This window comes from Nelumbo lutea, chromosome 4 (genome assembly GCF_056320005.1).
Source record: "Nelumbo lutea isolate HS-2025 chromosome 4, American lotus-T2T, whole genome shotgun sequence".
Classification (NCBI taxonomy): domain Eukaryota; kingdom Viridiplantae; phylum Streptophyta; class Magnoliopsida; order Proteales; family Nelumbonaceae; genus Nelumbo; species Nelumbo lutea.
Genome location: NC_142687.1, coordinates 40,645,533 through 40,673,524, shown reverse-complemented (window position 1 = coordinate 40,673,524; position 27,992 = coordinate 40,645,533). Strand labels below are relative to the sequence as shown.

Genomic DNA, 27,992 nt, shown 5'->3' with positions numbered 1-27,992 from the left:
TAAGCTTATGAATCGAGGTATTGTTTCCCTGGCAATGGAGGTTTTTTCCTTGCAGGTTGCAGCCCAATAGCCCATATAATGCTGTCATCGGCAGAAGCCCCTGCAAAATCATTGTTTGTTCGTTTTGCTGGAAGTTCTGGTTCTGGACTGGAGAAGAGGAAGCATGTCTAAGTCTTGCAAGGGCCTGGCGATGGAACTGGTCAAATGTCTGAGCGAAACCGATTGTGTTAAGGTCACTCATTTCTCTCTCTCTCTCTCTCTGTTGTTTGACTTGTTTTCCCACTCTAGTTTTATCTCTTCTCGTTATTTTTAAGGGTGTCCTTTTTACGAGTTTTATTCGTTCTGTGATCTGGATTTTTATGGAGGAATATAGATTTTCTCTTGCAATCTTGGGTTCCTTTTCTTTTTCCTCTATTTTGTTATTTTTTTTTTCCACTAGTTGTTGGTCACTGAAGAACAAGCGTTTAAGCTTATCCCATTAGTTGACTGGGTTCCACAATAAACTGATTTCTATCTGAAGTAAATTGATTGTGACCTGTATCTGCTTCTATAATGAAAATGGACAATTACTTACATCCACGATTTGAGAAACCAAGTTGGTTTTAACTCTATTTTTCTCGCTTACTTTACAATGTCAACGGACACTAGTAATGCAAACAGTAACATATGATGCTAGAAAATACAATATGGTCTATCTTCAATCATAAAATAATTGCTGAATCTGTTTTTTTTTTTTTTTTTTTTTTTTTGGTTTTCTACTGTATTTTTGGGTATGTTTTGCTACTGTATTTTACCACTTGGGTTAGAAATGTGGAAATATGTCTGACATATTTTTCTGCTAACTTGCTTCTCATTTCCTTATTATGATCTATCTTTAAAAACGTTAGCATTGCCTACATTTGTTCAGGTTGAGAAGAGATCATATAGAGAATGTGCTGGAGAGAAGGCTCCATCCATTTCAAGTGAATGTGTGGGTCTAAGGGAGACATATTTCAATTGCAAGAGAGGCCAGGCATGTTACCTGTTTATTTAATTTTTTTCTCCAACCATCATCTACGTTTATGTGTTGGTCAGAAGCTTTGAGTTTCTCGATTTATAATTGTGGTTTCCACGCATGTTACAATTGCAATCATAGTTGTCAAGGTGTTGCCTAGGTGATTAGGTGCTGAGTCTGCTGATGGCTGGGTGCCTTACCTGAACGCTGTGGCTTATATAAAAAAGGTTCCTGCCTAGGTGATAAGGTCCCCCCCCCCCCCACCCAGCTGACAAAAAAATTTAAGAGGAGAAGAAGTATTAAAGAAGAAAAAGGATAAAGAGCATAGTTTTCAAGGCGCCAAGGCGAGGCTGGGCATTAGGGGGCGCCTTGTCACTAGGCGAGCACCTAGATGATGGATTTTTTTATATAGAAAACATAGATCCTAGGGTAGTTCGATAGGTACCATAGTCATATTTCCTTAATAAATATTCATAATTTTCATAAGAAAAGTATAGAATTCATGTTAAAGTATAGAAAATGTGTTGATTAGACAAAATTTTAAATTCTTCCTTACTTATTGGTTCAGGTTTTAAAGTTTTTGAGGGTTCAATACAGCATTTAGCAATGTTTGTATTGATTACATCCTAACAAATAAGAAAATAATAAAAACAAATTAGTATATAAACACACAAAATGAATATTTAAGTTTAATAGTGCCTATTTTATAATTATAATGTCAAAAAGTAAAGAATAAAAAAGTATTTTACAATACATAGTACAAAACTGCTTGGCGATTAGGCGAGGCGAGCCTCAAAGGGCGCCTTGTCGCCTAGGTGTTGCTTAGGTGCCTGCCTAGGTGTTGCCTTGACAACTATGATAAAGGGGTCTTTTTTAATACTCTCTTAGGTTAAATAGATAAAAAGGGTTGCTCCTTGTTCTCTTTCCTTTTCATTACTCTCTCAAAATTTTTTATTAGTATGTAATTATAATATTCTTTAGTTGCTAATAATTTTTTTTTTAACACATGATATAGTGTTGTGTTTGAAATGCTGAAATTAAATGGTTTAAAATGCTACTGTCTTTTAGCCTCAGTTTGGGAGGAGTGCAAATACAAATATGTTCAGTGCAATACCCTGTATATGGTATTTCTAAACCTTGTATTTTGTACTGTAAAGTGTAAATATTTGTATTTTTACTCTTCCCAAAGTGAGCCTTAGATATAAGGATTTAATATGTATCAGGAGGCAAACTAATGTTATTAGTAGGGAGATTTGTTTTTCCTTCAATTTATATTCATACTAATTGGTATGTAAAGTTAGGGAACTAATCTAAAATTTAGCTTTTGTTTTTTTGTAAGATTTTATCACCTAGGTAACTTGGCAACTAGGCAATTCACTGTTGCCTAGAATCTCCTTGATGCCTAGACAACTGACTGTAATGCAAAAGTGATTCAGTTGTAATTCTTGGATGTGACTTCATTTATATGAAGATTAGTTTCAATGATTCAGCAGAAGCATTGTTTGTATTGTCGTATTGATCATATTCGTTGTATGTCTATTTTATTGTCAACTTATTGAAACCAGTGTTGCATGGACTCTCCTAGGTGGTGAAGTGTCCATGTTGGACTCACACTGGATTTGAACACCTTATAGTTTTTTAATGGACACTTCAACATAAAATTTTCTTTTATCTACTTTATTATTTGACATGAATAAATAACTAATATAAACAACGAATGCCTTTTCTCTAGAAACCTTTATTAATTAACAAAGATAAAGTTCTAACAATTTTTATTGGTCTATAGTATTAAATTTTGACAAATATGGACTGTTGCAAGCTTTCCACTCTTTGATAGATATTATGCATTTTTGCTTTCCATGAGGCTAGCCTTTTCTCCACTTTCTCCACTATGGGTTCTCAAATAGTTTTAGAATTGCACTTTGTTCCCAAGGGCATGCCCAAATATTAACATGGAAGTTTTCCAACTCTACATCCACTTGCCCAATTCTCCAGTTCTTGTATTTCCCCCACTGCGAATAACTCACTTTTTTGAACATTCACATGTAAACCTGAAACTACCTCAATCCATCTTAGAGTTGTAAGTTTTTCAAGCTGCTCTCTTGCAGCATTGCAGGAAAATATGGTATTGTCAGCAAACTCTAACATTGGAACCAGTACTCTCTCCCTACATCAAAACCTTCTATATAACCTATTTCTAGGCTTCTACAGCCCACCAAACCATTTTGTTTAAAGCTTCCATCATGCAAATTAATAAGAAGGGAGGAAGGGGGGGTGTCTCCCTGTCTTATTCCTCTTGAGATTTTGATGCATTGATTTTATTGTATCTAATGTCTCTGTATCCAATTTCCGTTAACATGGCTACAATGTTGGAGAGGGAAATGAGTGATTTCTTGTGGATGGGATGGAAAGATGAAAACTAAATAGAGCTATCATTTAGTAATTTTGGGACAAGTGTGTTGTCAAAAGAGATTCTGGGGTGGAGGTTAATATAGACGTTTTGGAGATCTAGTGAGAAAAATGGAGTCTTATGGAGGAGAGTAATTCAAGCTAAGCTGGGGTTAAGGGAAGCTGGTTGGAAGCTGGGAGAAGTCAATCAAACCTGTGGGTGCTCTTTTGGAAGCGAATAGAAAAGAGCCATAAGGAATACAGTAATGTTGTAAGATATGAAGTGGGGAATGGGCAGTTTGTAAGCTTTTGGCAGGATTATTGGTGAGGAGAAAGACCTTTAAAGGAAATATTTTCCTCTCTTTATGAATTGGAACCTAACAGAGAGGCTCGGGTGGTTGATTATTTATCAGAAATTGATGGAGTAAGGGTATGGACCCTTTAGTTTAGGTGGCAGCTCAATGTTTGGGAAATTGAACCTTTGATGGAGCTAATGCAGTTGTTTTTATAGCACTTGGACAGACATCAGCAGGGAGGATAGGAGAGTTTGGATTTGGGAGAAGTCTGGTGCTGGTCATATTTTTCTGCAGTGCAGCTTCTCATACTCAATATGGACTAAGGTTTTGAAATTATTTGCTGTTGAAGGAAGTTTTCCTTCTTCAATTGAAGGCTTCTTGAAGGGGTGGAGACTGGAAGGTTTAAATAGAAGAGAAAAGTTATCTGGAACACAGTACCTGCAGCCGTCTTTTGGATGGTCTGGCAAGAAAGAAACAATAGAATTTTTCAAAGGAAGAGTAGTTAAGCTGAAGTAGTGTTCTCAAGGATAGTTGGGAAGTTGTATTCATGGATTAATATACACAATCTGTTTAAAGGAAGAGATTATAAGTCTTTTTTTTATATGAAGATCTTTTTGTAAATTGTCAGGGGCCGAAGGTATAGGGATCATGGATGTATCTTATGTAAATTCTCTTTCCTTTATACAACCTCTAGTTGTAATAGTTAATACGTTTTTATAGACACATCTATGAGGTTTTTTTTTTTTTTTTGCATCATGACAAGTCAGACTCCTGGACACATGTCAGTTTCTAATTGTTGTGTTTGTGTCCATGCAACAGTGTTGTCAAAAACCATAGATTTAAGTGTGGAAGATCTTCAAAAAATTCTTTTGCTTGATATGATGTTTGTCTGTTCCTGAAAATATTTTACCATGTTTTTTAGGGATGCAAGTCTTGCCCAATTTGAACACTTTCAATTACATTAGCCTTGGGTTCGGCCTCAGGCTTATTCAAAATTTAACAAATTCTCAACCCAACATGACCTAAGTTGCACCCCTAATGCCTTTCCTAAAAGCTGACTCCATAGGGAGTATTAACCACTCTAGATACCTAATTATGAGGAGATTGCCCTTATTTGGTAACCATTATCTTCTTCCATTGCACTAACTCATCCGAACAATAACCACCTTATAAGAATAGGTTTATCCATAAGCCTCATCTTTTTGGAGGTCAATCCCTAAAGAGACTTTGGCCTACAAACCAATAAGCCCTATTGTTTTTTTCTCATTTTTGTGCAAGAATCTCCATTTAACTTCTTTAACCTTGGTCCATATGCAATATTTTTCAAGTTTTTTTTTATTGATTACTTTGCATTAGTTTGGCATCGGAACTAGGATCCTGCTACTATCATCTCCTCTATTTTGACCTTGTTGATGCCACCTTTTTTGGGATCTTTTTTGTTTTTGTTTTTTTTTTTGATAGATGACATTGACCATCATTTTTAGATCTTAGTCATCTTGTCTACTTGAAATTCACTCTCAACCACATATACACCTCTAGAGTACTTGATCCATCTATTGGACACACCAATAAGATTTTGCCTAATGATATATGCATTTGGGTTTATTTATGGTTCACCAAAATACAAAGTTACAAATATTGGTTATGTAGTTGGTGGTTTCACATAAGTTATTGTTGTTGCTACCTTAGTGATTGTAGCTTTTGCACTACAAAAGGTTGTAAACTTGGCACAATCTAGGAAGATCTAGGGAAGGATCTAGAACACCTTCTAGAACCTTTAATCTTCAAAACTCTACCAAAGAGTAGTACTCTTCTACATAATATGTGAATATTCTAGAGTATATGACCCCTCTATGGATAGATCAAGGGCCTCAAGATTTGATGGTTTTACTATGGTATTCTATCAAGATTGTTGGGAGATTATAAAAAATGATTTGACTTGGTTCAATAATTCATAATAAGGGAAATATTGAGGAGGATGTCACCTAAAGAACTAGAGTAGAATGGGCAAAATTGAGGGATGCATATGGACTTTTATGTGATGGGCGAATATCGACTTAGATTAAAAGGAAAATTCTATAAAACAGTTGTAAGGCCGGTTATGTTGGAAGATAGGGAGAATGAAGGGCAGAAGGAGAGGATGAAAGTTCTTTGTGCTAATTTAGTGGGAAGGATAATAGGAAGAGAGGTAAATACAAAGGAGTTCGAAGTTTGGGGCAATAATGGAATGGGGAAGAGAAAAGGTGTTAGGGGTGAGGAAGTTGAACACAAAACTTTTGTTCTTCATGTTTCATAGCAAGGAATATGTAGAGAAGATCGGGCTTGAGCCTAAAACACCGGGCCCAATCTTTTTTCGTGTTGGGCTCGAGCTTTCTCAAGAAAGCCCAACCCAAGCCCAAGCCCGACTTGATAATGTATTATAATATAAAAATATATTTTATATAATAAAATATATATAATATATTTTTTCTTTATTATTCTTTTCTTTTTAAATGTAAAAGTGAGATCTTTCGTTATTTTTTAGGTTTTGAGGTCATTTAATATAAATAAAAAAGTTTTTTATTGAATAAAAAAAGAAAAAAATCTTTTTCCAAATTTTTGGCTGGGCTTGGGCTCAAGACCTAGGCTTGATGGTCGGATGGGGCTCGGGCTCAGGTTTGAGTATGTTCTATTAACAGAGACAAAGCTTGGCCCAGCCTGACCTGACCCATGAACAAGTTTAGTAGCGGGTAGAGTGCAAATGGATTGGATCATGATCCGATCTGATCCTATTTGGTCGAATTCGGATCACCCCTGTTTGGATCTTCGGATCGGATAATATGATCCAATTAGAAATCAGATTCGGATTCGGATTCGGATCACCCCTATCCGATCCGATATATATCCTATTTATTTATTTATAAATATATATTTTTTTATCAATATTTATAAATATATTTTTTACACTATATTTTTATAAACTTGTTGTATTATTTACTTTTTTATAAAAACATGTATATATATATGATGAAAATAATTAAAAAATACTTGTATGTTTTGTTTTTACTTTATTTAAATTAGTATATTTTGTTTTTCTTGTAATAATTTATTATTTTTTAAAGAAAACTAGTCAAATTGGACTAGATCCGAAGATCCGACTTACCGATAGGATTCGAATTCAAATCGAGTTCTATCAGATCCGATCCGTTTGCATCCCTAGTAGCGAGAGAGCTGAAGGAGGGGAGACCAAGATATGTGACGTGGATCAGTGTCGTGGATACCCATCCATGCATGGAGCATCCTAACATTTGAAGAAGTGGCTTCAGCCTGCAGAAAATTCCTGAAGTATGATGATAGAAACAGAACTTGGGTAAAATTAGATATGACCAGGATTTTGGTGGAGGCTAAAATCTTAGCCAACATACTAGAAAGATTGATGTTGGAATTTTCTAGGGAAACTTACGGGCTAAGGCTGATAATGGAAGGAATCAGTGATTCATTCTGTGAGGAGGAGAAGACTCAGGTGGACTAGGAATATCATAGAGAAAAAGGAGGTTTAGGGAAGAACGTTGGGGAGCATGGAGCATAGGGGAGGGAGAAGTGCAAAGTAAAGGAGAAGACAAAGGTTGAGTGGAGGAGGAAGACGTTGAGTCAGATTCTTCGTCGAGTAAGAGAGTATGGGTGGACAAAGGAAGTCTATTAGGTCAGAAAGAGGTGGGACAAGTGGAGGGCAAGAATGTTAAATCGAAGGGAGACTGAAAGTCCAGTGAAGGGGCGGATAAAAAGGAGAAGGAATAGGCATTAGCTGGTAGCATCCCACAAATACAAATGGGTGGGGACCACCACTTTAAGAGACTATTGATAATGTTTAAAAAGAGGAGAAAAGGAAAGAAGGTTAAAAGGGGGGAGGGGTATTTTAGGAAATTCCCTCTTGGCTTCGAAGAAGAGGGCTATTGGCTCGTTGATAACCAGCCAAATTGGAAAAGATGAACAGAAGAGAGGCTGCAGAGTTAATTTGTGTGGTATTGAGATGCAAAGGAGATAGGAAGATTGGAGTTTGGGAAGGAAAGAGGTTGGAGGTGTCTTGATCAATCTCAACTGCAGAACGGAAGAAGTCAACTCTAGAAGCGGTGAGGGAAGAGAGCTCAGACTGTGACCGAAACCTCATCGAGGCTGTCAATGGAGACAAAGTTTCTACCTTGAGAGCCTTATAGATTGAAGTCCAACTGGAGAACCTAAGGTCAGTGCGGCCGAGAATATCAGAAAATGAAACTAACCAGGATGACAAAGATATATTGTTGACGGTGGAAGGGAGCTCCTGGATCGAGCTGTAGTTAGTCCTTGTCGATTAGGGGATAGGCTGCATAATGAGGTAAGTATTCCTTTTATCCCTGACTCCTTTTTCGTTGTCCCCATCAACCACTACATCGTCAACTTTTTTTGAAGAAGCAAGAAAAGATTTCATGAAAAGGTAAATGAGTTACATCCTAGCATCCTTGGTTGTCTAGATGACACACCAAATGCATTCTCAAAGCTTCAAATTGATAAGGATTCTACATTACAAAGTTGGAATTCAAGGGTATTGCAGAAATTTTTCAAAAAATCAGTCTTGGAGACTTGATCAAAATCTGGGAGTCTAAGAAACCATTCTGAGATCAGATTGGTCACTGTGGCTACTGTGTGTTCTATGTTGCTTGATCTACTCTTGAAAACTCTTCTATTTCTCTCCCTCCAGATAGACCAACATACTGCAAAGGGGACACAACTCCAAATAATCCTAGCTTTCTTACTGCCTCTAAGCTTTGGCCACAAAAAGAATATTTCTGCTGAAGTCAATGGATGGAATCCACTCACCCCAAATAGAAAGGAGAAGAACTTCCATATAAAGCTTGCTATGCTGCATGGGAAGAACAAATGGAAGACTGTTTCTTCCTCCTGATTGCATATATAACACCAGCTGGCCAGATATAGACCCTAGATTTCAGGTGATCAGAGGTGAGGATGCTGTCATGTGCCACCAACCAGGCAAAGGCTTCTACCCTTGGGAGAACTGGGTTACCCCATACTCCTTTTATCTGATCCATACCCCTTTCTTCTCTTATTAAAGCTTTGTAGAATGACCTGACCATCTTCTATATCTCTAGAAATGCTGGTCCCTTTTAATTTTTCCAAAAGCATAGTACACTCTTCCACTTCTTGGTCTAGTAGAGGCCTTCTGAATTTCGGATTCCAAATCAATTTCTCCCCTCTCCACTCAGCATTTTGCTATTCAGACTTGTTCAGTTAACTTGTATAATCTTGGGCACACCTCACTTAACTTTCCTATCTCAAGCCACTCATCTTCCCAAAACGTCATTCTAGAGCCTTCCCCCACTTTAAACTTGACCAATTTTCTGAATTATTGATTCAAACTCATTATTCCTTTCCAGACACTCACCCCATATGAGCTTCTCACTTCCCTTGGTTCCCACCTAAATCTTATCACACCATATTTTGCAACCATCACTCTGCTCCATAAAGCTTCCCTCTCTCCCCCTTGCTCGAACCTCCACAGCCACTTCCCTAAAGTGCTTTGTTTATTAACTTAACCCTTCTCAGCCCCAGACCTCTCCTCTCCTTTGGATTGCACACCTTTCTCCTACTTGACCAAATGACATTTTTTGGCTACCCCCACCCTTTCCCATAAGAAGTCTCTTGGAATTTTCTCCACCTTCATAGCCACTTCATTAGGTACTTTTGCTCCTTTTGCTCCAGCCTTAAAGCCTTCAATCCAAACATTAATCCACTTCTGCCTCAGCTCCCTCAATTCCTCCCAAAACTTCACTCTCTGTCCCTCCTCATTTGGTCCATAAACATTTGTTGTGCCCCATCTCCATTCCCCGCTTACTTCTTGCAGACATACTGGCACCGAATATTTCCCAATTTCCACCCCCAACTTTTTGGACAACCCTGGATTCTATATTATTATTTGCTCCTAAAGAATACGATGCCCTCAAATCCATCCATACTCCACCCTCCTCACCTAAAATATCGATTTTTATTTTAACATCAAAACTTTCCAAGTTTGTTTCTTGCAGCAACACCGCATCTGGTTTTTGGGTTCTAATTAGATTTCATACTAACTCCCTTCTTCTTTCATCTCTTGAACTTCTCACATTCCAATTGAGAATCATCATCCCTCTCCCCCACTCCCTAAATATTCCATTCGCTCTTCACTCGTTCTTGTCCAGCCCCTCCTCTTCTCCCCCTTCCTTGTCCCACCCCTTATTTTTTTTAGAAGCTCTCTTCATTTCTCCTTATCTTCTTTTTTCTTCTCAAATTTCTCGAAAGCTATTTTGGCAAATCCTTCCCCTCCCAGAAAACTAAACAGAGGGGTTTCCCAATCTCAACCTCCCTTTCCACCAGTTTATTGATATTCACCTCTTCATTTTGTATTATCTCTGAAACGACCTGGTAATTTTGAGAAAACTGAGCTATTACCTCCTCTATTCTCCTCCCTTGTTTGTTTAACTTCATTCCCCTCCTTTTCTTTCCTTTCTTCCTAACTCTGAAATAGTCTCGATTGCCTCCTTTTCCTATTGTAAACCCTATTTTGTGTTTCTCCTCCTCCCTCCCCTTCCTTCTGCCTTCAGTCTTTCTTTTTATCCTCCTCCTTCTAACTGTCATCTCTTGCCCCTACCTCCTTATTCAGCTCTCCCATTATAGGAGTGTTTGGTACAAACTCTTGACTTACCTCGTCGGGTCCTGGGACGTGTTGAGACAGGTTGAAGACAAAACTCTTCTTTATTTCCTCCCTCCCTTTTCCTATATCTTCTTTCTCCTCTAGCTTTGAAGTTTTCTCCTTTGAATAAGATTTTGTATAACAGAGTTTGGCTTCTCCCCTGGCCAAATGGATCTCCCCAGTAACCCTGACACTTCTTCTTGTCTACTGGTAGAGACCTCCTTATTGCGCCCTCTTTGTGGTTGAGGTTCAATCTCCCTGTAACTTGACTGCGAAAGTTGCCCTCTTGTTCCTCTCTGGTCTTCAGCTCCTCCACCTCTTCTCTTTGCCCTTTGAGAGTCCTCAGCTTTCTTTCTAGGATTGAAATACTGCCTCCATTCTTGATAGGTTTCTTTCGTCTTCCTCACCTTCCTATCTTCTTTTTTCTATTTTGTTATCATACCTTGTCACAACCTAGATCCATTCTTCCTTTCTTCCTCTTTGGCGAACCATTGGCTGGTACTCAGTCACTTGAGCTTATCATGAAAAGATCAATACTCTAGACATGTTGCAAAAGAGGACTGCTTGTTTATCTTCAAACTGGTGCCTATTCTATAAGGCTAATGGCGAATATGCTTTTCACATTACGAATTTCTTGTTCTTTTGTTTCCTTTATTTGGGATTGGTTCTTCTCTGTTTTTGGGTGTAGATGGATTCCTTCTACGAGCTTGGCCAACTTATTTTAGGTTGGAACATTTAGATGGCCGATAAAGAAAGGAAGAATTTTGTGGAGATGTACCAGGGCTGTTGTTTTATGGATGATGTGGGAGAAGCTTGCAAACAATCTTGAAGTGTATCTTGGTAAGGGTGATTCATTGGGTAAAATGGTATAACCTTTGTATTTGTTCTTACCATACTCTTATGATGATTTGAGAAGGAATTAGAGGGAAGTGGCTGCATCTTCAAAAAAGAAAAGTGGAACTTACAAAGAATGGGAACCACATACAGAGAGTATCTTAAAGCTAAACTTTAATGGGGGTAGATTTGGCAACCTTAGGCCCTTTGGGTGTTGGAGGAATGTTTAGAAACAAAGAAGGGGATATAGTGGCTTTGCTTCAGGTCCTATAGGAGTTGGAGATTCAACAAGAGCTGAAATGCTTGTGGTTCTATAAGGGATTCAAAAAGCAAAAGAGATGAACATACGAAGCTGGTTATTGAAGGAGACTCTCAAGTAGTGGTTGCTGGCTGAAAGATGCAATGGAAGCACTTTTGACTCATAGAGATGTTATGACAAGGGATACGATTTAAGACTACATTGGGTTCAAAGGTGAGCAAATGGGTAGGTTCTATCCAGAACTAAATTTTACGGACCTCGAATGAACAGACCCTACCCAATCTGTTACTGGGTAGGGTTTGCTTCCAAATTCTTGGAACCAACCTCCACCTAGGCTAGTTCTAGGGTCTAGGGGTTTTACCCTACTCAAACCGACTTGGAGAACTGACCTTTGTTGACCTTGGTGGAATCAGCCTTGGAACTGAACTTGCTTGGAAATAAACCCCAAAATACCGTGAGGATGTGAAGATTTGAACCCAAACACTAATAGTTACAAGTCTTGTCAAAAAAAAAAAAAAAAGAAAAAACACACGAATAGTTACAAGGACCATGGTCTCACTTGACCATTGAGTCACTTAAGTGGTTTGATCATTTTTCTTCAATTTAATATTTGAATGTATATAATAAGTAATGCAAAAGGTAATATTTACAAAATTTAAATTATAATGATAAGTTTGAACATATTATTATTGTTATTGTTGTTGTTGTTGTTGTTAATATTATTATTATTATTATTGTTGAGATTCAAGTTTTTAAGATCATGTTCCATGTTTCTTTTTTTTTTTTTTTTCGGGGGGGGGGGGGCTTAAAAATAACAGGTTCCACGAGTAGACATTGGAACTGATCCCTACAAGGTAGGTTGTAGGTTTTGCCTTGGAATTGAACTTGACCCATGCTCACCTCTAGGTACAAGTAGTTCGGGTGATTCATTGGCCAAACAAGGGGTCACTACGGGATAGTTGTATTGGGCTATCTTGTAAATAGTTGTATTATGGATAGGTGGACGCTATTGCATGCATATTTTCTGTTCACATTAATGAAATTGTTACTTGTTACCTATCAAAAAAGAAGTTTCCTAACATAGTAAGATGCTTCAAAAGTTGATGGAGGATTGTTTGGGTTTGGGCCTATTAAAAAGGTGAGGAAACCAAGGAATGCTTTCCATAATGAGGTTTTTGTTCCTACCTCAGACAAAATTGTATAATTTTGTTAAGTTTTTTAGTGGTGTTAAGTTGGGTTCAATTCACATCTGTGTGTGAGCTTTTGTTGTTTGTGTGGGATTTGGTGAGGTGGTTTGCTTTTTGTAGGGTTGAATTTGTGGTTGTGGGTGTTTAATTTGTTATTTTGGGTCCGATCAGTTGTGATGTTTTTGTTTATGGTGGGTTTCATTCAATTTAAGCTATGATGGGTTTGGAGTTCAGTTTTGGTTGGGTGAAGGTTGGTCTTTTTCCTTCTCTTAGGTGACAAGTCCTTGTAATCTTCTTTTTTTCTTAAACTTTACCTTATTGTTACAAAAAAATTACTATCTACCATGATTCTGAATTTGTCGTTGCACACCCAATTAAGATTATTTTTTTTGTTTTTTTTTTTTTAAATTTCCTGGTCCATTGAAAAAATATTTACTGATTGAATGACTTTGAATATTCAAGTTGAAACAATGCCCTAACTATTAACACAATGACTGGACCATAAATAAAAATATAAAATGAGAAAATTTCCACTATGACTCAAAAATTAGAAAATTGATGTAGAACAGGTGGCCAAAAGGTTCTTGGAGGCTTATGAATGCCATGAAAGAAAGAGGAGTGGCCAAAACTGGCAATCGTGAGTAGAGTAGGTTGGTCTTTTAGTTGATTTTGCACCTATTTCATAGTAGATTTCACACCATAGCATGGGATCCTCAAGGCAAGTTACATACTTTTTTGAAGCCTCTTTAAGTCTACTTTCCAATGCATCAAATGGATATGGATTTGGAGTTTCCTATGTGAAGATGGTGAGAGCTGCTCACCAACAAGAACCTATTCGAGGGGCTCAACCTCCTGAAATGAGAGAGAGAGAGAGAGAGAGAGAGAGAGAGAGAGAGAGAGAGAGAGAGAGAGGAATGAAGGTAATTATCATTTCATGCTTCTCAATTTGCTGTAGACCCCATATTATAGATGTAGGGGTGTTAATGGACCGGTTTTGGGTTGGACCCCGTCCGATCCGAAAGTGTTCTGGACGGACCGGACAGTCTAAATAATTGTATGGACTCGGATCAGTCCAAATTTAAGTGGTCCGTATATAATGCGGACCGAATTTGGACAAAGCTGCTGAACCAAAAGTCCGTTCCATTTTGTTTGAAGTTTGAACTTTCTACAAAATTTTCTTCGAAGACCTAGCACTCCACGCCTCCAATTCTCCCTCCGACAATTGAACAAAGAAGAAGGCTTCTCTCTGGTAGTGGTATTCCTCGAACTCCAGCAATACTTTCGGCGATGGTATCTCTTCGACGGTGGTATTTCTCTCCGGTGGTAGTATCTCTCCAATTGTTTTCTCTCGTATATCTCTCTCTAGCAAATGGCGATGGTGGTCATTATTTCCATCGTTCTAGTGTTATCCAACAACCAACGGAACTCCCCAATCTCTCTTGTGATTATCTATCTCGTGTCTCTCTCTCTATCCAGCGGTAGACTCCTTGCTCGTTCATCAGGTATTTCCTATCTCCTCTATTATTCCAAACAGTTTAATTAGGCTAACAAATGCTTGTTAGACTCTGGGTCATCAGTGTGAATCATTTTGATTTTCTATTAGGGCTATCAATGATTTGGAACCGTAATGATCATTAGTTTGGCTAACAAATCCTTAAGGTCTCATCTATCTAGCGTAAACAACGCACAAAGTGAGCCCTCGGACCTTACTACCCAATACTAGAGGCACCTCAAAGGACACTTCAGAACCTAGGGTTCGACATGTAAACCAATCCGGAACCTCACTCCTAGCAAGTATGGCATCAAAATCTACTGCATTCATCTTTAGCCCCCTATTCCATTTAAACCATCTATAATATGAGATAAGTAGATAGATAGATACATACATATAGTCAAATAAATATAGGGAGAGAGAGAGAGAGAGAGACATGGGGAAGATTTAGGAAACTCTTCATAAAGGCATATGAATTCTTGCACTGATCCATGTGAATTTCTTGAATGGGTTCCTTCCTTTCTGGGTCCTCAATCTCAGCTAACCTGTGGCAATCCATAAGCATTAGGAGTGATAGGTTCTGTAAGTTTGAGAGATTTGGCAATTTTTCCATTCCTGTGCACCACTTGCATATATTCTTTCCAAACTTGATGGAAGCTCTAGGATTGATTTAAGTCTTTTACAGTCTTGTAGTACAAGTTCCTTGAATTGAGATAGGCCACGGATGCTGTCTGGAAAATTACAAATGCTGGTTTGGCTCATATCCAATCCTCCCAAAGAAGATAATCTCCACAGACTAGAAAACTCTTTCAATGATGTGCAGCCACCAGTGTGCAAGTAATATAAATTTGATGGAAGTTCTGGAAGTGCTTTAAGCCTTGTGTAGTCACCCAACCAGAGGTTCTTGAGCTTAGAAAGTTGACTGATGCTATTTGGTAGACTGGAAAAATGGTTGCCACAGAGATCCAAAAGTTCTAATGACTCTAGGCTCCCAATGGAATTGGGTACCTTCATTCCTTTGATAGATAAAATTTTTAGGTTCTCCAACTGTACAATGGAATTGGGTACCTGTTTTATAACAATTTCTTCCAGATCAAACAATTGTTTCTTGCTTAGTTAAATACAAGAAATTAGGTTTAACCTCAAGGAATTCCCATATTTGGTTCAAATCTTGAAACAATGCCTACTCTAGCCAGCAGTTCAATTATGCACAAGACCATTTTTGCTTCACAGGTATTTTTTTTCTTATAATATGTTTTTTGTAAAATATTTTCTTATAAAATTTGGAATGGACTGGACCTAGTTCATTTATAATGGTTTATATTGGACTAGGTTGGGTTGAACCAATGTCTAGTCTATTGATAGAAGATAAGATTGGGGTTGTCAATGGACCATGTTTGGGTTGGACACATTCTGAATTGAATTAAAACCAATTTGAACAAGTTGGACAGTCCAATAAGTCAATGGATTGGATTGGAGTAGTCCAATCCGATCCAGGTTGAATAGTCCAATAAGACAATGGATTGGACCAGTCCAGTCCGTTCCAAGTTGAACAGTCCAATAAGATAGTGGATTGGGTTGGACTAGTCCAATCCGATCCAGGTTGAACAGTCCAATAAGAGAATGGATTGGTCCAAGTTGAATAGTCCAATAAGACAATGGATTGGGTTGGACCAGTCCAATCCAGTCCAGGTTGAATAGTCCAATAAGAGAATGGATTGGTCCAAGTTGAATAGTCCAATAAGACGGTGGATTGGATTGGACTAGTCCAATCCGGTCTAGGTTGAACAGTCCAATCTGGTCCATAGTGGATTGGATTGTATGTTGATTTTTCACTTCAAAGTCAAATTTAATTTTGTCATTTTAGGCTTCTTGTATACAAGTTCTAAATTCTATTTTTTAAGTACATATATGTTAAATCAATGTTTATTGAGTGTCCCAAAGTGTGGTGTGTTCTAGAATACAAGATTTTGGTGTGTTCCAAAATCTACAATATTTTGCATTCCAAAACCAACCCGACGAGTTTGAGAACATGTCGTGGCTTAAAAAGCATGTGTTTGCTGTGGCATGTTACAAAACCTAACAAAATGGGTATCTACCATAGTACCAAACACCACCTACATTGGTGTGGATGTGATTCTTCTAGATAAAATGGGTTGTTTAATCACAAACCAAACCCAATTTAGTCTCCTAAATCAAATAAAACTCAGCCTGAATGCTTCAAGACTTACCTCTTGGATAGTGGTCTCAAAACAAAATACATACATATAGTTTCCCAGCACTCGGTATGGGGTTATTAACTAGTATGAGCAGTATTGCTCAAGGCAAAAGTAACTCTATGCATTCATTTTTATTAGGAGAAGGGTTTCCCATTATGGTTGAGTAGGGAGCTTTTGTATACAAATCCACCTATTTATGTGAATCTACCACAGAAGACATCCTGTTACCAACCCAAACCATCCACCAGATAAGAGACCCACTAGATTTGATCAAATGTTCAATCCTACAGTCCACATTAGCCATTTGAAGTTTTATTTTTTAACATAAAAAACTTGCCTATGAAAGAGGGCTTGCTTTGCACACAAGGAAAAGTTCCACAAATAGAGGGTGGGTAGAGGGCTCGCTAAATGACTCAACTAGCAGACCTGCTCCCTTTTCATTATTCTAATTAGAGGTAACTTTAGTTCTTACATATGTGTAGATTCTCTCTAGTTAGGTTGCCTTGTGTGTTAAGTATATCTATTAGTCACTCACTCTCACTGTACCGGTGGCTTTTCCTGCAGAGCCTGATAATAGTTGAATATGTATAAAATGGTCAAAAAGTGAAGTTTTGGAAGGATTGCTGATGCAGAAATACTTCCTTAACGGAGGCTTTCCATATCTTTCTGATGTAACTGCAGGCAAGGAGGTGAGTGTGGCAGATTGTACACGAATTCAAGATGGGAACATTCATTGTGTGGGTACCCCAATTCCATAAAAACTAGAATGATTGTGAAGTTGGACCCATGTTGGAGCTGCTGCAAAGGTTTATACAGCCCATAAATTTACTTTAACAGAGGATACAAGGAAATGGACATAGGAAAAATTGGGTCAATTTTCTGTCAGTTCATTTTACAACTAGTTGACTCTTCTGGAGGACCAAGACTTTCCAGAAAGCAAAGTTTGGTGCAAGAACATGCCATCCAAAGTAGTTTTTTTTTTCATATGGAGTGCTTGTTTGAATAACCAGTTGAAGAGAGGGATGACGGTGGCTAGTGTTGAATGATTTTCCATATTGGATGTATGCTACTTATCTTCTTTTGTTGTAGATGATTTCAGTCACTTTGTAATATAGATCATGTTCTCATTGTGACAACAAACAATAGAAATGAAATAATTGGGTTATTTCAATGTCTTCAGCTAATCCAGATTCCTTTTACAGTCACTTGCATAATGATTCCTTGGTTTAATATCTTTTACAGATTCAGATGGTTAAACTGCCTAAAACATCCTTTTACAGAGTGCAGAAACAGTTGGCTTAATATCTAGTCTATTGACTAGATATCAAGTTGGTGAATCCCACCAAGTGTTGCACCGGGATGTGGTCCACTTGATATGAGCAATTTCTTTAGGAAAATTATTATTTTTTTTGGTGTTTGATTGCAGATGAAGATGGAAATCATTTTGTTTATTTTCTGAGAAATTAAGGAAATAATTCATTCCTTATTGAGTATTATTTTGAGGAAAACATTTTGTTTCCCTTCATTATTTTAGTTGCAACCAAAGTGTTTTCTAGGGAAAACATTTATTTTGGACCGGATTGGACCCAATCCGGTCCATTTGCGTTTAAATTGGATTGGACTAGATCCGGTTTGTATGGGGTTTGGACCAGATTTGGTCCAGTCCATTTGTAAATGGACCAATGTTGGACTGGACCGGATTGGACCAAATCTAGTCCAATTGACAACCCTATATAGATGGGTGGCAGGTACAATTATTCTAACTAACTAGCAGAATGGACAGTTGTCCTCAAATGTTAGATGTGGCTGACGTGGCTTGACCATTAATGGTTGCATGGACGTGTCTTGTCTTCTTCTTATGTCCATATACCAACTTAATGGGTGGCCTAGGCCTAGCCACAGAGGTCTGTAATGGGCCTAGACCCGTATGTTCAGTACGACCTAGTCCTCGAGGTCGAGATGCAGACACTGGTTCTTGAGCTGATGGTAAGGCTCCCAAGTGGCGTCGGTAGTGGGTGAGCCTGTCCATTCAGCTAGTGCTTATTGGATGGCTTTTTTCCCTATTTTCACCCATCGGAAGTCAGTGATGCATAATGATTGAGTGATGAGTTTGCCGTCTTCGGTGAATTTTGGTAAGCTGGAATTGGTGATGGCCTCTGATTCGATGGACCTCTTGAGCATAACCACATGAAATACCGGGTGCAGCCATGATGAAGTTGGCAAATCCAAGTGGTAAGCGAGATTTCCGATCCTCTCTACTATTTTGAATGGGTCGAAGTACCTGGGGGAGAGCTTGGGCCAGCGTCGATAGGCTAGTGTGACTTGCCAATAGGGTTGGAGCTTGAGGTAGACAAAATCCCCAACCTAGTATTCAATGAACCAGTATTTTTTGTCCAAGTGTTGTTTCATGTTTTGCTGTGCTTTGTGGAGATTATCTTGCAGTAGCCTTAGGATGTCATCGCGGGCCATCAGTTGAGCTTCAACTGCCACCACTACTATGGATCCATATTCATTGGAGTAGGATAGATGGGGGTTCACCACCATAGAGGGCCTAGAACGGGGTCTTCTCGGCGGTAGACTGGAAAGTGGATTTGCACTAGTATTCAGCCCATGGGACCAATTGACCCATTGCCTCAGTTTTCCGCTTGCAAAACACACCTGTTCACCACCTTCGTTTGGCCATCCGATTGGGGTGGTAGCTGGTGGAGTGGCTTAGTTTGGTCCCATGGAGGTGGAAGTATTCTTTCCAAAACTAAGAAAGGTGGGGTCTCGATTCGAAACAATGGCTCAAGGGGTCCCATGGAGTTTTGCCACAACCCTTATGAACATGTCTACTACCATGGCTGTAGTATAGGGGTGAGGCAGAGCCGAGAAATGGGCATATTTTCTTAGTCAGTCGACCACGACCAAGATGACAGACTTCCCTTGTGACTTAGGCAACATAGTGATAAAGTCCATAGAAGCTTCTTCCCAAACGAGCTCTGGAAATTTTAGGGGCTGCATTAGTTTGGGTGGCGCTTGGGAGTCGTACTTATGTTGTTGGAAAATAGAGCAAGAGGCCACATATTGCTTGACCTCTCTCTTCATGCCAACCCAATAATAGTGAGAGGTGAGCTGCTTGTAAATCCGTATTGCTCCGAAATATCCACCTTGGGCTGAAAGAGTTGGAGCAGGATTGCTATGTGGGCCGAAGTGGTTGGGTTTACAAACCACCCTTTAAAAACAAATCTGGGCCTATCAGATCATACCCCTTAGTTTTAGTGGGGTCCTATTGGCATTTAATTCTCAATGGTTCCAATGACACTGATTCTCGAGCCTCGTTTCTAATGGCCTCAAAGAGGGGATAAGTGGCCTGGGAGCTTACTAGTTGGTTCATTTCTGCCACCCTTGATAGTGCATCCGCCGCCTTGTTCATTGGGCCAGGCTTGTATTCTATGACATAGTCATAGCCAAGTAGCTTAGAGATCCATTTTTGTTGATCAGTGGTGTGGACCCATTCTTCCAACAGGTATTTGATACTCCGCTGATCAGTGCGTATTATGAACCACTAGCCCAGGAGGTAGGCCCGCCATTTTTGGACTACAAATACAATGGCTACGAGTTCCTTATTATAAGTAGATTGGGCCTGGCCCTGGGCCGAAAGTGCCTTGCTGAAGTAGGAGATGGGTTGCCCCCTTTGCATTAGGACGACATCTAATCCTGTCCCGGATGCGTTGCATTCCAATATGATGGTATCATTGAAGTTAGGAAGGGCTAGAATGGGAGGAGTGGACACTGCATTCTTTAGGGCCTCATGGGTCCATGTAAAAGAGACCTTCCTTAATAAATGAGTCAGTGGGCTTTCCAAGTGATCGTACCTTGCTATGAACCTCCATTATAGCTTGTCAGGCCCAGAAATCCCCTTGGAGCCTTTATTGAGTTTGGTGTAGGCCATTCCTGCATGCATTTGATCTTTTCAGGTTCCACCTTCACTAATCTTGAAGAAACTATGTGCCCGAGTGATGAAGAAGCTGAAGAGTCAAAATTGGAATTTTATGTATTTCTGGCTTTTTGGACAGTAAATTGTAGAGTCATTGCATAAATAGGATTAGAGTTATTGAGTCTTCTTTAAATTGAAATATGATATGGCAGCTTAGTTTGAATCCTACTAGGATTATTGAGTCTTAACAGTTTTACTCCTAAAACTATATGAGTCTAACAGTTTGACTCCTGGGATTATTACGAGTTTAGAGTCTATAAATATGTATGGACGTTTTACACAATGGCAATGAATTATATTGAGTTTTCTTCAGCTTATGCTAGCTATGGTGAGTGATTTCCATGCCCTAGAGTGATTCTAGGCACCCTGTGAGTGATTCTAGGTATTTTCTCTCTTCTTTCTCTCTCTATTTTCTCTTTTATTCCTTCAAGAAACCATTATAGCCATCAACAGCCATAAAACACTGATCAAGAAGACCATTCAACATTCTTTAAGGACTACAACTGAGCTGGTCCTACATCAGTTTTGTATTAGAGCTAATGGTTTATTCACTATGTTCTCACAAAGTGACTGATTCTATAGGCCTATGGTATCTTCTAGACGATCTTACAAGTCTAGAATCAATGATGATTGGGTTTCTGAACCATATGAAGGGTCTTTGGTTGACTTATTTGAGAAGATGGTGGAAGAAAACAGATCTAATAATGTTGGCTATGGGTGCAAGGTTTTCAAACATGTTAGAAGAGAAAGGGAAATACCAGATTTCAAAGGAGATGATGATCTGCAAGCATTCTTTGATTAGGTTGCTGAACTAGAATATTTTGATTGGCACGATATGCTTGACAAACAAAGGATTAGATTTGCGTGCATGAAGCTGGCGGGTCATGTTAAAGTATGGTGGAGAACTCTTGAGCAATGACTAGAAAATAGAGGCAATGATCCAGTTAGTACATGGGCAGAGATGAAGAGGTGTTTTCAAGAAAAGTACATCCTACTAGATTTCCATGATGATCTATATATGGAGTTGACTAATTTCGTGCAAAAGAAGAAACAATAGGTTACAACAGAGAACTTGAAGTCAATGGGAAGAAGGTACAAAGTTGAAAAGAAAGTAAATGATTCCTTGCATGTTGATGCCTATCCTATAGCTGAAGTTAAGGATGAAGCTAAAGAAGAAGAATTTCAGGCTATAGAAATTGTAGATATTAAAAATCAAGATGGTGCAGGCCAAGAAAAAACAATAATTGTTGGAGCTTCCAACACCCATGATCAGCCTGAGGTTAATGATCAAGAAGAAATAGAAGAGGAGCAAGTTAAAGAAATTCAGGCGCAAGATACAAATGTGTTGACTGTAGTAGATCCTGATAAGAAAGTGACTTTACCTTTCAAATTCAACTAGAACTAATTCAAGAATTACAACCTGACATAGCACAAGTCCCACCAACATCAACACTGGAAGGAGTTCTAGAGTTCATTGAAAAACCAAGGATAGCAGAACACACGGTGATTCCTACTCTCTTTGTAATTGGGGCATATCAACTTTTCATCCTCAAGTTTTGACGAGTTTTTTTTTTCCAACCGGGGAAGAATGATACAGGAGCTGAAGAGTCAAAATTGGAATTTTATGATATTTTATGTATTTTTGTATTTCTGGACAGTAGGTGTATTTTTGTCATTTTTGCAATTTTCTGTGGGGTCCAATGATAAGATTTAAATTGTCTAGTTATAGTTTGTTTATATTTAAAATTTCAGAGTCATTGCATAAGTAGGATTAGAGTTATTGAGTCTTCTTTGAATTGAAATAGGATATGACAGCTTAGTTTGAATTATACTAGGATTATTGAGTCTAACAGTTTTACTCCCAAGACTATTATGAGTCTAACAGTTTGACTCCTAGGATTATTATGAGTTTAGAGTCTATAAATATGTATGGACGTTTTACACAAAGGCAATGAATTAGATTGAGTTTTCTTCAGCTTATGCTATTTATGGTGAGTGATTCCCATGCCCTAGAGTGATTCTAGGAACCCTATTAGTGATTCCAGGTATTTTCTCTCTTCTTTCTCTCCCTATTTTCCCTTTTATTCCTTCAAGAAGCCATTACAGCCATCAACAGCCATAAAACTCTGATCAAGAAGACCATTCAACATTCTCTAAGGACTAGAACTGAGCTTGTCCTACATCACTGAGATAATGGACCTGGGTCTGTCCAAAGGTGCACTTGGATTGCTTGGCAAATAACTGATTTGTTTTGAGTATTTGGGAGTCCCTATCCTGGCTGTATACGAGTATATTGTCACAGAACGCCAGAATAAACTGCTGCAAATATGGATGGAAAAGATCATTCATAGTAGCCTAAAGGATGGGAGGGGGGGGGCATTTGTCAACCCAAATGGCAGAACAATGAACTCTGAGTGTGCGTCATGTGTTTGTGCACATCATCATCATGAACTTTTATCTGATGGTAATCAGACCTCAGGTCCATTTTGGAGAATATCCTGGCTTGCCCCAACTCATCTAGTAATTTGTCAATCATTGGGGTTGGGAAGCGATCCTTAATGGTGGCTTGGTTCAGGGCCCTATAATCAACATAGAACCTCCAGGACCCATCTTTTTTCTTGATCAGAAGAACCGGGGAAGAGAAAGGGCTGGTGCCCTAGAGTGATTCTACTCCTTTGTAAGTTTTTTATGAGACTGTCGAGCACTGAAATTTGTAACCTGGACTAATAATTTGTAAAAATATGATGAAAGTATTACTAAACAGATGGCAAGGTTTCCTCTTAGCATGCCTTTACTTGATCCTTCTGTGTTGTTGTAGCTTGTTAGTTGTTACTAGGGCTGTTCAGATGCTAATTAGCATTTCAATTTTTTCAGTAATATTTATTCTATTAATATTTGGAGAGGACTATAATAAATTCAAGGGACGAAATGCAGGACTGGACATGTACAAACTGATCAGGCTGCCAGCATGGTTTATATAAGCATTTAAAAATGGTTTTGATACAAATCCCTCTCAGCTCCAGTCATACCCCCATCCAGTTTTTTGTTTACTCCTTCCCTGGCTAGCATATCTGCTACACTGTTTGCTGAGCGGGGGTTCCATTTCAGTTAGTGGTTCATAGTGGATACCACTATACCGGTAGCTTGATTTCTCTTATCAAATGTATTAGGTTCCATGGACCTTGATCTTCTGATGTGAGCCATCCAATCACGACATGATGGTCACCTTATATTCAAAATGCAGTTCAGCCCATTGACCTACTTAGACTAAGACATTGGAGAAGTGCTAGCATTTCAGCCTTCGAAGAGTTCCCTTCTCCAGCTGATCTGCAATAACTGAGTCGGAATTCCTCTTCATGATTTCTGATGGCTCTTCCAAATCGATATGGGCCTGGATTGCCTAAGCAGTGCAGCAGCCATCATAGTTAAGTTTCAGTTTACCAATTTCTGGCCTTTCTGTTGCATTTTATCTCACCTTAAGGGGGCATGCTACAAAATGAATAGTTTTTCTTGTTGCCAGTTCCAAAAACAAATCAAAACCATTTTGTTTGTAACATATCGTTTCTTAAAACAAAAAACACATGAAACAAATCAAAACCATTTTGTATGTGTATTTTTGTTGTCAAAACTGAAACTGAAAACATGTTCTTGAATCTGGTTTCAAAAGCATGTTTTTATCTGATCGTTCAACATCATGTTCCATAAATCATATAATTTCTATATTAGGAAGTTTGTTTTTGTTTTAAAAAACAATATTTTGTTGGTTCCAAAAACATGTATTGTTTTTTGAAACAAAACCAACTTGTTTTTCCCTATGAAAAAAAAAGCTCAAGAACATGTTTTTGTTTTTTTGCTGGTGTGGCGATTCCAAAAATAAATGAAAACAAGAACATTCATGTTGTAGAACACCCCCTAAATTTTCCATTGATGTAATTCCGCCTATTTTTATTTGAAAGGTAAATGTAATTTCGTATTATGTATAGAGGTTGTCCTGAAAAAAGCGTATACACCCCAACTGGGGACAGTATATTAGCATGTATACAAAGTGTGAGAATAGTATCATGTGCATATACAGAGTTTCAACTTTCAAGAAACCAAAGTAAAACCATTGTGCCAAATGATTCTGATTCCAGTGATTACTGAAAGTCTTGCCACTTGAAGACAACAAAATTTTCTAAAGACTGGACCATCTGATTATATTCCTTTCCTCTCGCCCTATTACAACTATATTTGAATTCAGTCTTCCCCTCTATTCATGGAAATGAAGTTTATAAGAAGGAAATGGAAGAACTTTATTGTGCGTAAAAAAGCACATAACAGAGAGTCAGAGACATTGTCTTAAACTACCCCTACTTTTTAGCTAATTGACTAACTATACCTTACTGTTTAACTATTGTCTTGCACCACCCCTACTGTTTAGCTAATTGACATCGTTGTTGAACGGAAAAAATGAAATGTCAAAATTTCCCTCTACTATTCCTCAAATTTTCAAAATAAAACCCAAATTTCAGGAAAAGAGAAGATTGCTGCTCTGTTTTCGTCAGGGTCCCTAAGGTTTGGAGGACAGATTGGACTTGCATGACGTCAGAGAAGCAAGGGTCATGGAAGAGATGACCTTCTGGTGATTCAAATGGGGCATCTTCTCTATCCATGGCCTGTAGTAGGAAATGGTGAGGGTTATTACAGTGACCGTTGTTGCTTCGTATGAACCCATTTGCAGAGAGGACACCAAGCTGGGGAAGCTTCGTCTGAACCCATTTTTAGAGAGGATAGAGGAGGGTTAGTACAGTGACCTTTTGTTGCTTTGTATAAACCCATTTGCAGTGGAACGAGCTGGGAAAGCTTCTTATGAACTCAGATTCCTTTTGAATGGGAGAAATGAGAAATCTGAAAATCCAGAGTGATCACCATCACCATAGAAGAGAAAACTCGAAGCAGCACCTGAAAACAAGCAACAATATCCGACCGACCACAGGACGAAGAAATCGAGCCTGCAAGTGGATTCAGAGAGCTCATGAAGTCGATCGAGAGAAATCTTAACGCTCGGCAGCTATGGTTATTCTGGAATGATGGCAAAAGTGAAAGAGGTGGAAAAAGAGAAAATAGTCCCGTCAGTGGAGTTTCGAAATTGAATGGATGATGGATAGGAAGTGTGCTGGTCTTGTTGGTTAGGCGAAGAAACCCATTACCAACTCCACTGAACCTGTTACAGGAGAGCTCAACGAATGGTGAGAAAGTGGGTTGCATAGGACAAAGAAAAGCCAGAGAAACCCAAGAGACATGACCATTGGAGAGACATAAGGTAAGATTTTCAAGGTCCCTGAGATGGTAAAGGCTGAGATTTGAGGGTTTTGGGGTGAGTGGAAAAGAGATGGGTTTTGCACATAGAAGAAGTGAGAACATGTAGGAATAGGATTGTGAAGATCGATGACCGGTTTTCTTCTAGAAGCGTAAGGGCAGGGCAGGGGAGACGAAAAAAGGGAAGAGCTCGTGGTCTTATGTCATTGGGGCAATTGGGTATCAGCATCGACCTTTTGTTCTCAAAATACCAGTAATGGTTAATGTTCTCAGGACTGATGACAACCACATGTTTCTGTGATCTCCTTGGCAAGGTCAATGGCAATCACTTGGGCGCTGCAACCCATCCCACCCAAATTAAAGCTCCTGATATTCCCCCTCAACTTGTAGTCATTAATAATCAATGCCGTTTAGCTTCTTCAGCGACTGGTTGGATTTTTTGTCCACGCCATTGCTTCACCGCACTGGATTGTACAATCCATTTCAGGGCTCATGTCAGCCCTGAAACAGAATGGAAAAGATGATTACAGGAAGGATAAGAACAGAGCTCAGATACTCCCTTTCACCGGCTATGGGATTTAGAGAGGGCAAATCGAAAAGTGCATCTTCGACCATAAAAGGGTAAGGGCCTGTTCGTTTGCTCTGAAGTCTGACAACTGAAAGTGCAATAATTACATTAAGAGGTGTATTGGTATTGGTGAACTTTTCTTTCCTCTGAATTCTGAATGCAGAGAATTCTAAATTCTGAATTCTGAAAATTATTAAATATCATTTTGGCCCATATATGATAGTTTTTGTTTGTCTTTTTGGGGGTATCATTGGAAAACAAAAAAGTTGTATGATTGCACTTTTAGAGATAAGAGATAAGAGGAACAAACAACCGTTTTTCTCCTAAAGTTAAAAGATTCATCTTAAGAGATCAGAGTTAAGAGGAAATGAACAGGCCCTAAGTTGGGGGTTTTTGAAAAATATAAGTCACGTGATGTCACATGTGAACGGTTTATGATGGAGCATTAGCGGTAAGGGAGGTTTTAGGTAATTGTTAGAGGCAGTAGGAGTGGTGCAAGACAATAGTTGAACAGTGGGGATATAGTTAGTCAATTGGCTAAACAGTAGGGGTCGTATAAGAAATTTGCCCAAAAATCAAAAGAATTATTGACTAAGTGAAAAGTGAAGATTGGAAATGTACTGTGCACTTTGTTTCATTGTTTCTCATTTTGATTGGAAATGAATGAAGAACTTATTGAGAAATCGCTATTCAAATTTTTTTGATCTTAGTTATATTGCAAAAGCCTTTTGATTTTCAATTCTGGGACTTCCACAATAAGATGCCTCTTGGAACTCATCTTTTGAGAAATTGGATTTGTTTACCATTTGTTTTGCTAAGTTTTAAATGGTAATTTTGCCACTCAAGAACTCTCGTTAGAAACTCAAAATTGATGTGTTGGTAAGTTCTCTGTTTAGTAAATATACATGTATCAGATTGTGGTGGATCCATAATTGATTCAATTGAAAATTGATTGAACTTAGATCATTTTTGAATTGAGAAGACAGTTTTTATTTGCTGCCCTAATGATTTTCATATCTTTTTCTTTTTTTTTTTTCACTCAGGTTGACATGAGAGCTCGGATTCGCGGGAACAAGGGCTACTAGTTGATATGAGCTTGCCAAATATGCCTTGACCTTGTATAGTTCACTTGTGATGTACCACAGGAGTGAGAAATTCTAAACTCTTGCTTGTATTACTGAAACCATATACAACCAATTTCATTTTATTCTTGCTCGCACTAGATGCCTACTTCAAATTGATGTTTCACTGGTAAATAATCAAGGGAAGCTATTTCTTCCCGACTGTTGTGAAGAATGTTACTTTTTTCGTCAACTTCAATATATTAGAACATATACAAGATGAACAGTCTTTTCGCAATACACCTGACCTAAGGAAACACAGAGCTCTTAAATCACTTCCACTTGATCACTACCATGAAAGAGAGGTATTTTACACGGCCTTATAGGGTGCAAACCTGAATCGGGTACAAATTTTACAGCTAGATCAGTTTTTTAAAGTTGTAACTATGATTTGCAGCCCTACCTGATACAAACTGATGCAAAACTTGTAAACCTTCCACCTCAATTCTATCATGTAAAATAGGGTCAACATCATCCTCCTTACCACCACCTCACGCATTCTCTTTCCAAGTGCGTACACCAGTGCAAATGAAATTCACATTGCAAGCAGAGGCTAATGGAATTGGAATCAGGGCAACTTATATAATGCACAGACATTTATTAAATTCACTTTATTTCTCAAGAAATTGAGATGCAGCGTTCAGCTACCAAATGAAA

General features: G+C 38.5%; 1 protein-coding gene across 1 annotated transcript; it reads left to right on the top strand.

Moving 5' to 3' along the window:
- The first annotated feature begins 33 nt into the window (after window positions 1-33).
- LOC148855374 (cytochrome C oxidase assembly factor) lies at window positions 34-27,451 on the top strand. Its single transcript, XM_088981843.1, has 3 exons — window positions 34-232; window positions 908-1,012; window positions 27,258-27,451. Exons 1-3 carry the CDS (start codon window positions 164-166, stop codon window positions 27,297-27,299), a joined length of 216 nt encoding a protein of 71 aa, XP_088837969.1. The 5' UTR covers window positions 34-163; the 3' UTR covers window positions 27,300-27,451.
- Window positions 27,452-27,992: the final 541 nt, after the last annotated feature.